General features: G+C 49.5%; 1 protein-coding gene across 3 annotated transcripts; it reads right to left on the reverse strand.

Moving 5' to 3' along the window:
- Nucleotides 1–2,037: 2,037 nt before the first annotated feature.
- Nucleotides 2,038–15,193, reverse strand: ZNF346 (zinc finger protein 346). Of its 3 annotated transcripts, XM_038414044.2 has the most exons (7): nt 15,054–15,193; nt 14,546–14,649; nt 14,348–14,443; nt 12,906–13,053; nt 11,174–11,413; nt 8,252–8,345; nt 2,038–4,587 (listed from the first exon to the last, which is right to left on the reverse strand). In XM_038414044.2, the coding sequence occupies exons 1-7, from the start codon at nt 15,112–15,114 to the stop codon at nt 4,482–4,484; spliced, it is 849 nt and encodes a 282-aa protein (XP_038269972.1). In that variant the 5' UTR covers nt 15,115–15,193; the 3' UTR covers nt 2,038–4,481. The 3 variants fall into 3 exon arrangements, with proteins under 3 accessions (XP_038269972.1, XP_043347438.1, XP_043347439.1); XM_043491503.1 differs by lacking the exons at nt 2,038–4,587; nt 8,252–8,345 and adding an exon at nt 8,835–9,053; XM_043491504.1 differs by lacking the exons at nt 2,038–4,587; nt 8,252–8,345 and adding an exon at nt 10,442–10,931.
- Nucleotides 15,194–15,325: the final 132 nt, after the last annotated feature.

Raw genomic sequence — 15,325 nt, forward strand, 5'->3', positions numbered from 1 at the left:
CTGGCTGTGCTGATCCCCAGCTGGAAGAGCTGCAGGAGCAGGTCAGCACTAGGCCTGGGCTGGGGGAAAACACCAGCTCTCCTGCAGCCAGACATTCGCAGGCAAGCGCTGTAGAGCAGCATGGTGATGCTGACTTGGGTCTGGAGGCTGCTGTTCCTTGAAATGGCCAGACTTCACAGGGGATTTTGATGCTGACCTGAAGCCTGACTGCAGCAAACAGCAGCAGCACAAAGGCCAAAGCAATTTAGCCTTGTCCCCTTCCTCCTCCACCTGCCAGGGTAGCTCAACACACCACTGAAGGCCCCTGGGGGGGAATGACTAGGGGGGCCAGTCTTTCCTTGGCTTCCAGGCTTCCCACATGATGGCAGCTGGTGATGGGACCAGGCCTGCTTTGAACAATGAACTGAGCTAGACCGTGCTGGGTTTGAGTCATGGTGAGCAAGGTTGGGAAAGATGCCACGTACTCCGCAAGAGTTGAGACATGGACTCTGCTGTGCCAGCCTCATCGAACTGGTGTCCTCACAGCTTCCCACTGCACCTCTGGGACCCTTCGTCACGCTGGTTAAGATGTGCCAGTACTACATGGTGATAGCTACTAAGGCAGTTTCACCCTATAGACTTATACGGTGCTTGGGGAATCCAGCTGGGGGAAAGAGACCTTGGGACCCTGCTAACCTGCTCTCCCTTTCACCAGGGGCCCTAGCTCAGACCCCCACTGTTTAAATCGGAGAGAGGAGGGCAGCTTTCCCATTGGAGGGCTCCAATGCCAACAGGAGGTAGATGTCAGGGACTTGGCTTAGACTGGCGAGCACCCCTGCAGGTCTGTAGCATTCTGGAGTTGCATGGCTCCCTTTGCAGGAGTCAGACCCTGAGCTGTAACAAGGATGCTGAGAGGATCCCGAGTTCCCCGTATGTTGAGTGTCTGTACCATAGCAGGGCAAATAGCAGGCCATCCCAGGTCAAGTCTACAGCATAGGCAGAGCTGTCACATGCCAATCCTGCAATAGGGAATACAGCAGCCAAGCTGGCCATTTCCACAGGGCAGAGTCCTTTCCATCCCTCAGAGCAGCTCCAGACCCCTGCAACCATGTCCGTATTAGAACAAGGCACCTCCAACTCAGGGGATATCCCTGGGCTCTGTCTGCACTCACTACGCCTCAAGCCCTCCAGCATTCTCACGCCTGGGGTGGCACACAAAGCAAGCTGGGAACCAACTCGCTCTAGCCAGACTCCCAGGCAGCAAGTCCGGGCTGGGGAGACAACGGAACTGTGTTGTCACTGACACGGAGGATCCTGCTTTACACACTCAGACAAGGCAGTGGCTGGGCAGGGTTTTCAAATGGGCAGGAAGCAAATGGAAACACATGGAAGTCACAGCCCAGCCCTCTCCCCAGCTGAGCCAGTGTGAAGATCAAGTTACCACAGTATTCTCCTGTCCTTCGAGCTGTGAAACACTTTCTTATCAAGACATAGCCTCTTAGCCACCACAAATAAAATGCAATTCAGAGCAGGATAATCCAGATTCTACTCTCAGAGCAAAGCAAGGAAGCCACCACATTCCCCCTCTGCTCTCACACTGCACATGCCCCCTATGTGCCATGCTGTCGAGGTTACAGCATTCACCTTGCATACAGGACAAGGCCTCAGCACAGCGACACGCCCTGAAGAATCAAGGCCAACTGAAGGAAGGCTTTACACACCCGGAGGCTGGCATATCAGGGTACCTGTCAGACCCAGCAGTCACAGATGAACTAGCTGCCTTACGCTGCAGGGCGTACGCTGAGTGAATCTCTCAGTATTGCGGCAGCTCAGAGGAATGCCTCCTCAACACAGGGGCAATCTGGCATTTGATATGCACAGCAGCTGGCGAGCTCTACCCCTGGGCATAACCAGGCAGGAATGAGGAGAAAGACTGGACTAGGCTAAAAAAAGTGTTCCCTTTATGCACGAGAACATTGTCCCGCTGTGAGTGGGACGTATGCATGCTGAACATCAGCAGAGCTGTGCTGTCTGTCCCACCAGAAGCCAGCTCAGACCTGCGAGGAATAGAATGTATTCTCTTACAACTGCCCAGGCCAACTCAGCTGGGAAACGTTTGGCACAAGTTTCGGAACAGTGAAAGGGGAAGCAGCGTCCAGATTTGGACTCTCCCGTACTCACCCAGTGGTTGCCCTGGCTGGAAACCAACTACAGACCACCATCTCACAGTAGCAGCATGAGAAAACCCATCACTGATTGGGTTTCAGCCCCAATATGCCCTGGGCTGCAGTACCCCAAGATGGCAGGTTGACAAAGATGCACTTTGGCCCACCAGTGTCGCTCACCCAAGCCTGCTTTTCTGCCATAAGTACGAACAGGAACTGCAACAGCAAATACACACACACTACACACAAACAGTAACACTCTATTCAGAGACCTTATCCAAGGGGAACAGCAGCTACACAGACACTGGGTATCAGAGGAGGCAGCCCCAGCAGTACACGCACAACACGAGTTGTACCCCAGACTGGGTGGGAGCAGACTGGCACACTGCTCCTGTAAAGCTGGAAGTGGAGAACTCCTGGTGTTAACACACAGTGCCTGCCACCAGGAACTCTGGAGACTGGCATAATGAGACTAGAGCTAGCTAGAAAGCAGCACGGTATGGGAGTGTGCATAATGCACATGGTGTTTCCTTCTGTTTGTTAGAATTTACTGCTCATTAGCCAGTCTGATGTTGGGAAGGGCTCTTCAGCAGGGCAGAGTCAGCCTACAGGCCTCGCGGTATGGCAAGACTGGAAAGCACTAGGCAGACCAGCAGCAGCCTATTCTAGTGGTAATGCAGGTTAGGCTGCAGAGGAGAGCTGCAGCCCGGATTGTGGAGGGGAAGGAGTTCACTCCATAGAGGTGCTAGCTCAGAGATTAGTGTCCCACTTGATCCCCTTGCTCTGTGTGTTCGTTACCCCCATGCCTGTCACCTTGGTTATGCCTTGGAGCCCAGGCCAGCTCCCAGTCTTACTCCAACGTTAGCTGTTTCACACAGAGCTCAGGGAGAAAGTCAACGGCCTTGATTCGGAATCCCAGCCACCTGAGAAGCGGTACTGCCATAAAGCAGTAATGCCCAACCACCACTCCCCCCAGCCTTGGCATACATGCAGCATCCACAGCTGTAACGCTCCCTCCTATCGGCCCCAGGAGATCACTGTCCAAATGTGTCGCAGAGTGGGCATGTCTCCCCCCTTAAAGGGGGATGGATGTCACTTCTGGGGGATAAAAGCAGCACAACAGACCTACACAAGGTGTGGGAAGCCCCAGGACCCAAGCCAAGCCTCATAAGAGACGAGATGGGAGGACAGCCAAACGGGGGCTTGCCAAGGCCTGATACAGGGAAGGGGCGTCAGCCTGTCAGAAAGAACCCATGGACAGGCCAGCTGGGAGCATGCAGCTCTGTGCAGAAGCTTAGTAGAGACTAAAAGGAAAATACTTCAACTGAAGGGAAGAAAAAAAAAATACCACACAAATGTAATCTGAGATTCAAAGCCACCTTAGCCCTTCCTTTGGAGGTCTCCTCTAATGAGTCCGGGAGCATTCTCCTAAGGAGCTCAGCCTTGCTACCATCTTAGCTTTTGAATGAAGGACACCTGATTCAGCCATTTCCTCTAACAGACTGAGATGAATGTTTGACATAAAAAGAAACCTTTGCAAGGAGGGTTTGAAAGTTTCCTTCCTTTCAAGTGAAAAGCGCCGTGAGTGGAGGCCAATGGGGTCCTGAGAGTTCTCTGGAGACCCAGCAGCTTGTATTCTCTACTTCTTTGAGGGCCCTGTTTGCTCCGTTTTAGCAGGCTTTGTATGCCATATACAGTAACTATGTAAAGAGACCACCATAACAGATGCTCCAGAACCAACATCTGTAGAACTACAGAAAAGCCCTAATGGCAGTCAGTGGACCAAGAAACTTTGTGCACAAACCCAACTGGGGGAGGGGACAGGAAGAAACACAGCTCTAGGATTTCCCAGTCTAAACCTGGGCAAGGCTAATCTGTTGATGTAGCAAAGCGTCCAATCCACACCTCACCTCCTAGCCATTGCCCTACGAGAGCCAGGAGCCTTCCTTTGGAGACAGATACCCCTGGCACAGGGTGTTGGCTCATCAGATGTAGGAATTGCATGCTGTTTGTTCTAGGTGAGGGAGGAGGTGGCCTTGAGACAGACTGTTTGCAGCGGTTGGACCCTGCCTGTACCAGACACATCCTCACCCCACCAGCCACACAGGAAAAACCTGCACAATGAGAACCGTTCTTGGGGAGCGAGGTCCTGCTGGCCAACGTCTGCTTCTGCTGAATCCTTCATCAAAGGGACATCCAGCCCTAGGGCTGATCAACAGGAACACACGGGAGGGAACGGCTTTGCTTATCCAAAGGGATAATCAAGCCACTGCGGGCTGGCAAAGAATGCTTGTTCTTGGGCCTCTGATAGCTCCAAGAAAAGGGCTGCAGATTGCTCTAAAAGTCCTGGCTGAAGTAACTGTAGCCCCCAGGGGCAGTTGACTCTTCCCGAACATACTGCTGCCTTGGGAACCGTCCTACGCTGGGCACTGCTCCTGGTATCCTGCACAGTGAATGGAGGGGGGAGGGGAAGAAAGGGAGAATAGACATAGTCAGAACCACTCTGGAGTCTGTCAGTTATCATTGCAAAACAAACACTGCTATCATCAGCAACAACCCTACTGCAGCTGGGCAGCACGCTTACATCAAGGCAACGTGCTTTCAAGTGACCTATTTATAGAACCAAGCACAAATGTCAGCACCACTCTAATGTCTGTCAAGTGTTTCCATTATAAACCAAGTTTCCTCGTTTTCTTCTCAGTAAGGTTGTAGAATCCACCTTGGAGCTGGCAGCCAGCAGACGACGGCTTAGACCAATCGCAGCTTAAAACAAACCAGTTACAATGGCGCCAAAGACTGGCAACATTGGAATTTGTGCTTCTTGGAGCTAAAAGCAGCTTCCTGCTGAAACTCCACTGTTGAGGGTTTTTTCTGTAATGGGGAGAATTATTGCTCTGCCTCACTAGAGAGAGATCTGAGTTTTTCTGGACATGTTTCGTGACATTGTTCTTTGGACTAACATTGAAGGACCCTGTGTGGTAGACAAGCGCCTTTGTGGGTGTTAGCTACAGAAAGGTAGATGTGTGCAGCGTAAGGAGCTGGGGTAGGGTCCCACTTGTGTTTTCTGTGAAGAACATAGCAGATTTGAGGGCTCTACAAAATGGCTAACAATATTTAAGAAGTGACTAAAAATGCCAGCAGGTGTTAGTCCTATTTCAGCAGCAGAGGCTGTGGAGCTCATTCATGGTGCACATGCCACACCTCTGCCTGAAGGTGCAATGCCCCAATGCAAGAAACCAGCTCACCAAGTACATATGGAACACAAGTACTTGTGAAGGATGTGTGTGAGCCCACAAGCACCCACATGCCAACTTGAGGGGGACACCAACAGCCTCCTACCACCCCAAAGTGTCCTGAGCTTGTACAAATGCAAACAAGGTCAGAACTAAGGCCAAAATTCTGGGTAGGCGGAGCGCTCAGCACCTTGCACCGCAAAGGCTGGGCACCTCCTCAGTGCAGTGTCCTGGCTTGGGACACTGTCAAACCCTTCTGATAGAGGAGTTTGCCTGTGCCAGAATATTCCCACTGTTACAAAACCCGCAGAGGGGCTGCTATTCCCCATGGTACAGAAGGGTAGTGAAGCACCTTCCCTCTGCCTGTCCCCATTCCCAGATTTTTCTGAGCATCTCTGGGACAGGTGGTGGGACAGCAGGTTTTCACCATGGAGATTTCTTACTACTGAGCTCCCCTCCCTTTCTAAGGGACACTTCACCCCACCAGTTTGGCTTTGTTATGAGCACCCTCTAATTTAAAGCTCAGAATCAGGGCTCCCAACTGTGGAAGAGTCTAATACAAATGCGTGTGGTATAATGGAGCAGATGTTTGCCTAGCAGCCTATGCTTCTGGAAGTAGTTCTCAGGCCAGTAATACACCAAGTAGAGCAGGTAATTTGGTGTGCATGGTTCTTAGGGGCACACTGTACCAGCTTACAGTACACTTAGGCCATGCCTACACTACCCGCCGGATTGGCAGGTAGTGATTGACTTTATCGCGTCTACACTAGATGCGATAAATCGATCCCCGATCGCTCTGCCGTCGACTCCGGAACTCCACCATGGTGAGAGGCGGAAGCAGAGTCGACAGGGGAGTGGCGGCCGTCGATCCCGTGCTGCGAGGATGCAAAGTAAAGTGATTCTAAGTCGATCTAAGATACACAACTTCAGCTACGAGAATAGCGTAGCTGAAGTCGACGTATCTTAGATTGATATTCCCCCAGTGTAGACTAGGCCTGAGTGATACTGTCTATGATTGAGTGTGCCAACTTCAGACAGGGCAGCAGAAAATGCTGGAGCTGCAAACAGCTCTCTGGCTAGGCTATTTTCAGATCAAAAGCTTTATTGCTCCAGAAATGTTGCTTGACAGAAGGAAAGCTAGATAAGCTTGACCTGAGATGTCCATGCATATGGGACATCTGCCTGATGTTACATGGCTTATTTATATTTCCAACCCGCTTATCAGCTGGTTGGTGGTTTTGGTTCATAACTGGCAAACAGCTCTTATATGTAGGGCCCTACTAAATTCATGGTCCATTTTGGTCAATTTCATGGTCACAGGATTTTAAATATAGTAAATATGATTTCAGCTATTTAAATCTGAAATTTCACTGTGTTGTAACAGTAGGGGTCCTGACCGAAAAAGGAGTTGTGGGGGGGTTGTCGCAAGGTTACTGGGGGGGCGGAGGAAGAGGATGGCCACACTGCTATGCTTACATCTGTGCTGCTGGCGGCAGTGCTGCCTGCAGAGTTGGGCAGCTGGAGAGCGGCAGCTGCTGGCAGGGAGCCCAGCTCTGAAGGCAGAGCCCCGCCAGCTGCAGTGCAGAAGTAAGGGTGGCACAGTATGGTATTGCTACCCTTACTTCTGCGCTGCTGTCTGCAGAGCTGGGCCCTCAGTCAGCAGCTGCCACTCTCTGGGCACCCAGCTCTGAAGGCAGGAGTGCAGAAGGGTGGTGTGGTATGATATGGTGTTGCCACCCTTACTTCTGTGCTGCTGTTGGCAGGGCGCTGCCTTCAGAGCTGGGCGCCTGGCCAACAGGCGCTGCTCACCGACCACCCAGCTCTGAAGACAGCGCAGAAATTAGGATGGCAATACCATGATCCCTCCTAAAATAACCTTGCGACCCCCCTGCAACTCCCTTTTGGAGTCAGGACTCCCAAGTGGAAAAACACTGGTCTCCCCTGTCACATTGGTATATGCACAGGATAAAACACACACACACACACACACACACACACACACAAGACCAGATTTCACGGTCCATGATGCATTTTTCATGGCCAGGAATTTGGTAGGGCCCTAATAATATGCTAGTGCGGCACCATGAATCAGCCTGTAGAGGGAGCTGTCTAAGCAAAACTGACCAGAGAGTAAACTGCAGTGTAGTCATAGCTGTGTCAGTCCCAAGATGAGAGATAAGGTGGGTTAGGTAATCTTTTATTGGATTAATTTCTGTTGGAGAGGGAGAGACAGACAGACACAGAGGGCTTGGCTATATTTACATTACATAGCACTCTAACTTGCTGGCTCAGGGGGCTGAAAAATCCCCCCCCCCCCCAGCGCAGCAAATCCGAGTGCTTTAAAGTGCTAGGGCGAGCCACACTCCCAGCTAATTCCCACCCCCCAGGTGGATTACTAGGAGCTCTCTCCCATCGCTCACACTTGACCACACTAACACTTCAGCACTTTGAAGTTTCCAGTGTAGCCATGCCCAGTGACAGACAGCCACAAGCCTTCAAGCCACACCACTCTCCCCTGAATGGCCCCTTACAATAGGTGCTAACTACTGATGCTAAACAATCTGTTCCACCTTGCATTTAGCCGTGACCCTGGGAGTACCTTTTCCAGACCTGAAGAGCAGCTCTGGGTGGCTCAAAAACCTCTCTCACCAATAGAAATTAGTCCCATAAAAGAGATTACCTCCCACACCATGTCTCTGTGTAAACAGACACTAGTGGATCTCGGTCTTAAAAGGAGGCACACAAATTTTCACAAAGTGCATCATTTTGGTTGAGAGTCACACTGAAATAGTGCTTCCAATTCAATGGCATGAAACGTAACGATACACTTTAACTACTGCCATTGTAAATGCATTTAAACCAAAGATCACTTACTGATTCTTGTGTTTGAAGCCGCTGATGTGAGCTTGGTACTGCTCTATGGAATTCAGTACTACATTACAAGTGTTGCAGGGGTACCCCTTCCCAGCTGAAACAGACATCAATGTTAACAAACAGCTATCCAATCACTTGGTGCCTGAGGTAGAAATAAGCAAGATAAATCAAATCAACTGGACACACCAGTGAAACAGTTGCTAAACAGAAATAAATGGCATGTAAAATCAAGCATTTTGACTGGCTGAGGAGATAGCAAGCTCTCTATCTGCCCCCACCAATGGATTCTTAACAGAGGCCACAGCCATTTGGGGAACATTGTGTCAAGCCAAAAACAACATCTCCAATCAGAGTACAGGTTTCTTCATTACAAAATGCATTGTAATGTTTCTGAGGTAGTTCACGCTCTTTCAGTGGCCTGGAGTAGGGTTTGAGAGTTTTCAGTCCAAAAAATCTGACACAGCAATGCCTCTGCATCTCCACTTACCTCTTGATCTGTACATCTCAGTTTCAGAAAGCGAACTTTCAGAGAGGGAATTTTTCAACTTGAAGTACAAGGGAAACAGCACCACAAAAGATTATATACACAACGTCAAATTTTAAGATACAGCATGAGATTCTGTATGGCATCCCTCAGTCACACATTAAGCTCTGTCCTGAAGTATCTGATAGTTTGAATGATACACAAACTGCAGAACTCTTTCTTGTTGGTTGCTGTCCCAGATACATCAGTGCTCCTGGGTACGATGTCAAACTCCACCTGTAGCGAGATTTCTGGAACTTTTACTGGAGGTCAGAGATGCTGAGCACAAGGAAGCGGGATCAGGAGTGGAAAACATGGCACAGTGTAGGCAGCTAGTTCAGGGGACAACTACACAGAATTTTTTTCTAAGATGAGAATTGCTGTGTACATTCCCAGCTCAGACCCTCGGGCTGCAGGCTCCTTGGGGCAGGGGCTCAGTCTGTTTGCTAACGTGCCATGCACAAAAATACTAAAAACAGGTATCTTAAGAAACAACTAAGAGGCCAAAAACACACACCTCAGACAACATAACTAAGGGGGAAAAAAACAGCAGTACAACGACTAACAGCGCAAAGGGCAATGCAGCAAACACTCCTTACAATGCTGATGTATTGTCAAGATTTTGGATTGCTAGGCCATTTAGCTTTGAGAACAGTGATCTAGAGTCAGATTTTAAGAGCCAGAAGGGACTGTTATGACCACCTAGTCTGCACTCCTGCATAACCCAGGCCAGAAAATTTCAATCCACCACACTTCCTTATGGGAAGATACTCAAGTTAAAGCGATTTAAACTGCATCCCTGCCACCCTACGCTGGTTGTGTTTAAAAGGCGCTTTTTAAATTGTGAGGTACCTAAAGATACTTATATAAAAGAGAAGAAGATTTTAGATGTGCCTGCTGGCTAATCAGGTACAGCCTCAAGATAGGCAGTCCAGGGAGATAACCAGAAGGACCATGCCAGAGCCTCCAGGAAAGCACAGATTTGACTTGGACCCCAGGTTTCATGGAGGGGAGTGTGGGTGTATGACATCTGAAAGAGCTAGACAGCAACTGTACAAAGATCTGACAGCTGAAGGAGTTGGACAAAAATAGACAAGAAAGTAGTTCAGACCAATGCTCTTTATGCTGCATATCAGAGTGGCTCCTGATTGCAGTCCAGACTCTGAAATCTTGTTTGGGATAGGTTAAATGTAACATGAGATGTGACAGGCATTCAGGTGCCTCAAACATCCCATGGAAGAGAACAGTTACTCTAGCAACAGCACAGTCTCTCTACCCCAAAGATCCCAGGGGTCACAGCATCCACCTGACAGGGTCAGAATTTAAATGACAGAGTTGTCCTTGAGTCACAACAGAAAACTGACACTAAACCAGGGCTCTACTGATTAGGGAAGGAGCAGATTTTTAGACCATCAGATCACTCCATTGCCTGACCATTTCTAGTCTAATGCTGGATATTATGTGCCATTGGCATCTTCAGTTTTACTGCTCAAGGGGCAGGGAAGACTGCTTAGTATCATTGATACCCATTACTTGTTAGTGCCATCAGTGCCTGAAAGGTGACGTGCAAAGGGTTAAAATCTGGGCTTGTGCCCTTTTACGTCTCTTTAGACTAGCGAAAGAGGGCCCGAAAGGGAGGTCTATTGAAAAGGATTTCCTTCTGGCTGTTATTTTCAAAATATCAGGAATGTAAAGTCTGTTTTCTCTGGTGTGAGGAGGTGCAGTGTGAGGTACTGAGGAGTTTATTGTGAGCTTTTAAAAATCTTCACTCCATCTTAACAGAGACTCTATACACAACACTGTTTATAAACAGCAGTTACCAAAAGAGAACATAATTTTAAACAGTCCACAAATCCCTCTCAATAGCTCAGCTTTCCCTCCAGTAGGTGTTGGGACACCGAAAGCACACAACCTCATCAGATAGGACTGGAAAGACTAGTGTCAAAACAGGCAGAACCCCTCGCAGTCCCTATGTATGCATCACAGAGTAGTAAGATTGGTGCAAGCTCTGCATTTTCTCCCATGGCAGGGCACCCTGAAAGGTACTTTGGCACACTGATTGCCACCTCTATAGCTCCAGTTTGGGAGCAATCCACTTAGCTAGAAATTCAACTTGCTCCTAAGATCCCTCGGAATCTTTGTCTTGAAACTTTACATCTAGACAGACAATATAATTACCAACAGCTAAGGTAATACCCCAAGCAATAACAGGGGTTTATAATGGAAACACTAACCAATCCTACCTTAAAAAAATAAAAATTGTGCAATTTGTTGCAAGTCTCACTCTGTTCCCTTCAAAAGGTTGTCAATCCCAAAGCTTTCACACCCCCACTGCCACCGTGAGACCCTCCCATCCTGTCAGTCAGCTACTCTGGTAAGCTTGGCTGCCCAGGACTCACCCATGGAGGAGGATGCAGGCGTGTCAGAGGTACGACCATAGTGTGCCATCAGCTTGAGTTTGGTCTCTTGCTTTCTGTGTTTCTTGCCTACATAATGCTGTTTTGCCATGAGGGGATTGTTGAAAGTGGCGTGGCAGAGGCTGCAGAACTTGTTGGGGTCAGAAGTGTTCTGGTTCTCCTCGTTGGAAGATACAGCAGAGGGAGGGAGGTTAGCCGGGCATTTCTGTGGAGGCATCGTTACTGTAAAACGAAACAGAACCCCAATTACCGATATTCAGAGATGTACAAACTAAGCAGCCAGAGTCAGTCTCTGCAATTTTCAGTTTGTTTCTACGGAGATGGGCTTTTGACAGAAGATTTGCTGGAGACTTTTCATTTGGATCTGCACACATCTCTTCCTTTCATATCCCATAAATAAACATCAAATGGTAAGACAAGTCAGAGTTTCTGAGTTAAATGAGAACTGCAGATCCTCCTTGGCCATATCTTGGAGCACAGCAGGCCAACAGTGACATATTTAAAGAAACTGGAAACAAATCACCTCCACCCATAAGGATGTCACTCACTCCCAGCAAATGGAAAAAGGGGAAGAAAAGATACAGAACAGAGCAAAACTCTCCCATAATGTTGTCACAGAGTGTGGGGGAGTCCGGGGCTGCACCCCTCTTCCTGGGATTCACTGCGACTCTCAGTCAGCCAGTAAAAGGGAAGGTTTATTGGACAATAGGAACACAGTCTACAACAGAGCTTGTTGGTACAACCAGGACCCCTCAGTCAAGTCCTTCTGGGGGGCAGGGAGCTTAGATCCCAGCCCTGGGGTTCCCTGCGTTCCACCACCCAGCACCAAACTGAAACCACCCCCACCCTCCCCAGCAGGCTCTCTCCTGCAGCCTTTGTCCAGTTTTCCAGGCAGAGGTGTTACCTCCCGCTCCCGGCTCAGATTACAGGCTCTCAGGTCTCTCATCCCCAGTGAAACTCCCCTGCCACATTCCCAGGTCAACACTCCCCGCTCCCTACTGTGTCACAAATATACTTTCAGAGTAAATTTTCTTTCAATGGTATGATATTTAAACTGTGCATGGAGGACCTGATCCTGCACCATTAGTCAACAGCAGCCTTGCCACCAACTTCATTGGAACAGGACTGAGCCTGATTAAGTTAATTGACAAATGCACACAGTTCCATTGCTGTATGATGAAGACACTTGCTACATACTCTTATGCCACAGTGATAGGCACCTTCAAAATATCTGAGCATGCTCCCCCAGTGAGCTACAGGAAAATGACCTGGTCTCCTCATGAGCACCTCTTTTTTATAAAGTCTCCTTATCTGACCCAACGCAGAAGCTCCAAAGGGTAAGAATGCCAGATGGGAGGCAGAAGTCTACTCTCTCTGCATGCATTGTACATGGAGAACTAGGCACTCCAGTCACTCCAAATTATAATTGCTTTTCTTAAAGCAAGCTTCAGGGCAACGCAAGTCTACAAAACAGACTACCAAAAGGGGAAAGAGTTGTTGGCATGTGTTTCACCAGGCTGCCACATGCTTCTGATTTCTAACAGCACTCATCTCAATGGGAAAGCATTAGCACCCTTATGCCAGTGGGTCCAGAGCTGTAGCAAGGTACTCAGCCACTCTAATCTAGAAATCATGATGTGAAGTGAGTGGAAAGATTACCTACTTGTGCTGCTCCCTCAGAGGGCACCCGTACAAGTACTGCAGACAGCCATACCTTCCATTTTGGGGGACTGCTGCTGCTTCAGCTTCAGGTTCTTGGCATGAGTCTTGCCTAAGTAGTGAGACATGGCCACAACGGGAGAGGAAAAGGTCATGTTACAGATGGGGCAGCATTTGTTCCGGTCTTCTCCATTGCTGCTCTCCTGTTCACAAGAAGGAACATTGATGTTTGAGAATCTGAAGCAACCAGACATATTCAGCTGTCAAGGCCAAAGAATTTGGCGCAGTTTCATTCCTTCCTTTGAAGGACAGTGTTCTCATTTCTGACTAGTCTCACTTTCATCGGGTAGTGGCACATTTTGGTAGGCTATTATGACCCAGAGGAGTTGAGGACAAGGTAGTTGGCTGAATTGGTGTAGGTTCCCAGCTTATTCTCTACAAGATATGGACCAAGCAATACAAGGCATTGCAGCCAATTCTGTCAGCTATAATTCAAAACTACTTGACTAGGTTAACAGTGTCTATTTTATTCTGAACCTATCACCACACATACAGATCCTCCTTTTATATTCATCCCTGCACTATATATTCTATGTGGGCGTATGCAAGAGGCTGGATTGGAGAAGATTCGGAATTAAAGCTGAAGCAGTGATAAAACTTGAATCTGTTACTCAAACTGCATAATCATCATGCAGGCAGATGGTTGGAAATGCCTTAAAGGCACCACAACCACCAGCAATGGGAACTTTGAGTAACAAGAGATCACCCAAAAAAGTAAACTCCAGCAACATAATTAATTCCACAGGACATGCTCACTGACAGTAAATTACATAGTAATTACATTTGTGACTGCTCTTAATCACTTTTTACCCTCACCTGTCCTTCCAAATGTTGCTTCATAGCAGTACTTCTATCATGGGGGGGGGAGAGGAGGGGTGTCACATTTATTTAGATTGCAGGTGTTGCCACACACTGGCTAAGAGGTGTGCTCACTGCAGCAATGTGTAGCAACTCGAGGGCTCAGTTGTCCTCACTAAGGGCTGGTCTAAACTACCGTGCGGGGTTGATCTAAGATACGCAATGTTAGCTATGTGAATAGCGTAGCTGAAGTCGACATACTCAGATCTGCTTACCACAGCGTCTTCATTGCATTAAGTCGACAGCTGATGTTCTCCCGTCGACTCCGCTTGCGCTCCTCTTTCTGGTGGAGTACTGGAGTCGACGGGAGAGGGCTCAGTGGTTGATTTATTGAGTCGAGACTAGATGTGATAAATCGACCCCCACTGGATTGATCGCTGCTTGCCGACTAAGCAGGCAGCGTAGACAAGCCCTAAGTTACCCAATTCCAACAATCCTCTCTCTGATGTATTATTCCACATTCCACGGCACATGTCATGGAATGTGCCTGCTAAGTCCCTGTCAACGAAGCACTCCTCAGCGCTTCCGGGATGCTAGTCCTCTTCTAGAGCTCTGAGGCCCTGTAGTTTTCTACATCACCTGCTTGGTCTCCAGCTTTATCTTCTTCCCCTGACTGAGCTCCTCCTCGCCGTGAATCGACATGTACCGCCGCACTTTGTTTGCATGCTTTTTGCTCTGGCCGGGAATGAGGAAGAAAACTGGGTTAACGGTCAACAAATATTCTATTCAATTACATCCAAAATAAGAAACCCAGCAACATCTTGCTGCCTGAAGTACCTGGTAATGAGCAAGCTTCTGGGACTCCGAGATGAGCACTGCGCTGCACACTTTACACTGAGCGTCTGTGAAAATGTGGCTGTTCTCTCTGATCAGACGATCAACTGTGAAGAACAAGACATGGAAATGTGGGGCCGCTTCCTTCCAAACTACGTAGCTCCTATTTCAGGGTCCAGAGTCTTTTACTAACACTGTGCCACTGCTACCATCTTCCAAGCTCTCTCACGTTAATGTAGCTAGGCGGCCTAGGGTCTCGGGCGGTCTCTGTATTATTGTCAATCTTTATGAGTAAATAAAGAGTCTCAGCACCTCCAAACCCGCATCTCGCATGCGCGGGAGCAACCCCCCGCCCGGCGCCAGTCACGGGGAGGGAGGAAAGGGTCCTCGCAAGTCTCGAACCGCTTCCCCAGCTCCCCGCGGCACCGCCACCCTGGCCACGCTCAAGCCACGGCCGGGCGGCCGCTGACCCGCCCCCGCCCCCGGGAGCTCCCGCGGGGCCCGGACCCACCTGCCTCCTTCCCCACCGGCAAGGCCGCGGCGTCCCCGTTGCTATCCGCCCCGTCCGCCATCTTCTACGGGCGCCCCGGCCGGCCCCGCCCCCAGCACGGAGCTATCGCGAGAGCCCCTTCCTCGCGGGGAGGGGGCCGCTGTTCTCGCGAGCGCCGCTCCGCTCTCCGGCGCCGGCGCCGGGCACGTGACCCAGGCGGCAGGCCGGGGCCTCCATGTTGGTTGTGGGCAGAGGCGGCCCGGGCGGGGTTGCCATGGCGACGGGGCGGCCCG

The sequence above is a fragment of the Dermochelys coriacea genome, chromosome 8, assembly GCF_009764565.3.
Source record: "Dermochelys coriacea isolate rDerCor1 chromosome 8, rDerCor1.pri.v4, whole genome shotgun sequence".
Lineage (NCBI taxonomy): Eukaryota > Metazoa > Chordata > Testudines > Dermochelyidae > Dermochelys > Dermochelys coriacea.

Excerpts from the sequence above, each read along its gene's own strand:
- ZNF346 (XM_038414044.2), bottom strand. The coding sequence starts at position 15,114 with ATGGCGGACGGGGCGGATAGCAACGGGGACGCCGCGGCCTTGCCGGTG. Across the intron at positions 14,650-15,053 it reads GCCGGTGGGGAAGGAGGCAG|TTGATCGTCTGATCAGAGAG; the intron begins GTGGGTCCGGGC and ends TGTTCTTCACAG. Across the intron at positions 14,444-14,545 it reads AGAAGCTTGCTCATTACCAG|AGCAAAAAGCATGCAAACAA; the intron begins GTACTTCAGGCA and ends ATTCCCGGCCAG.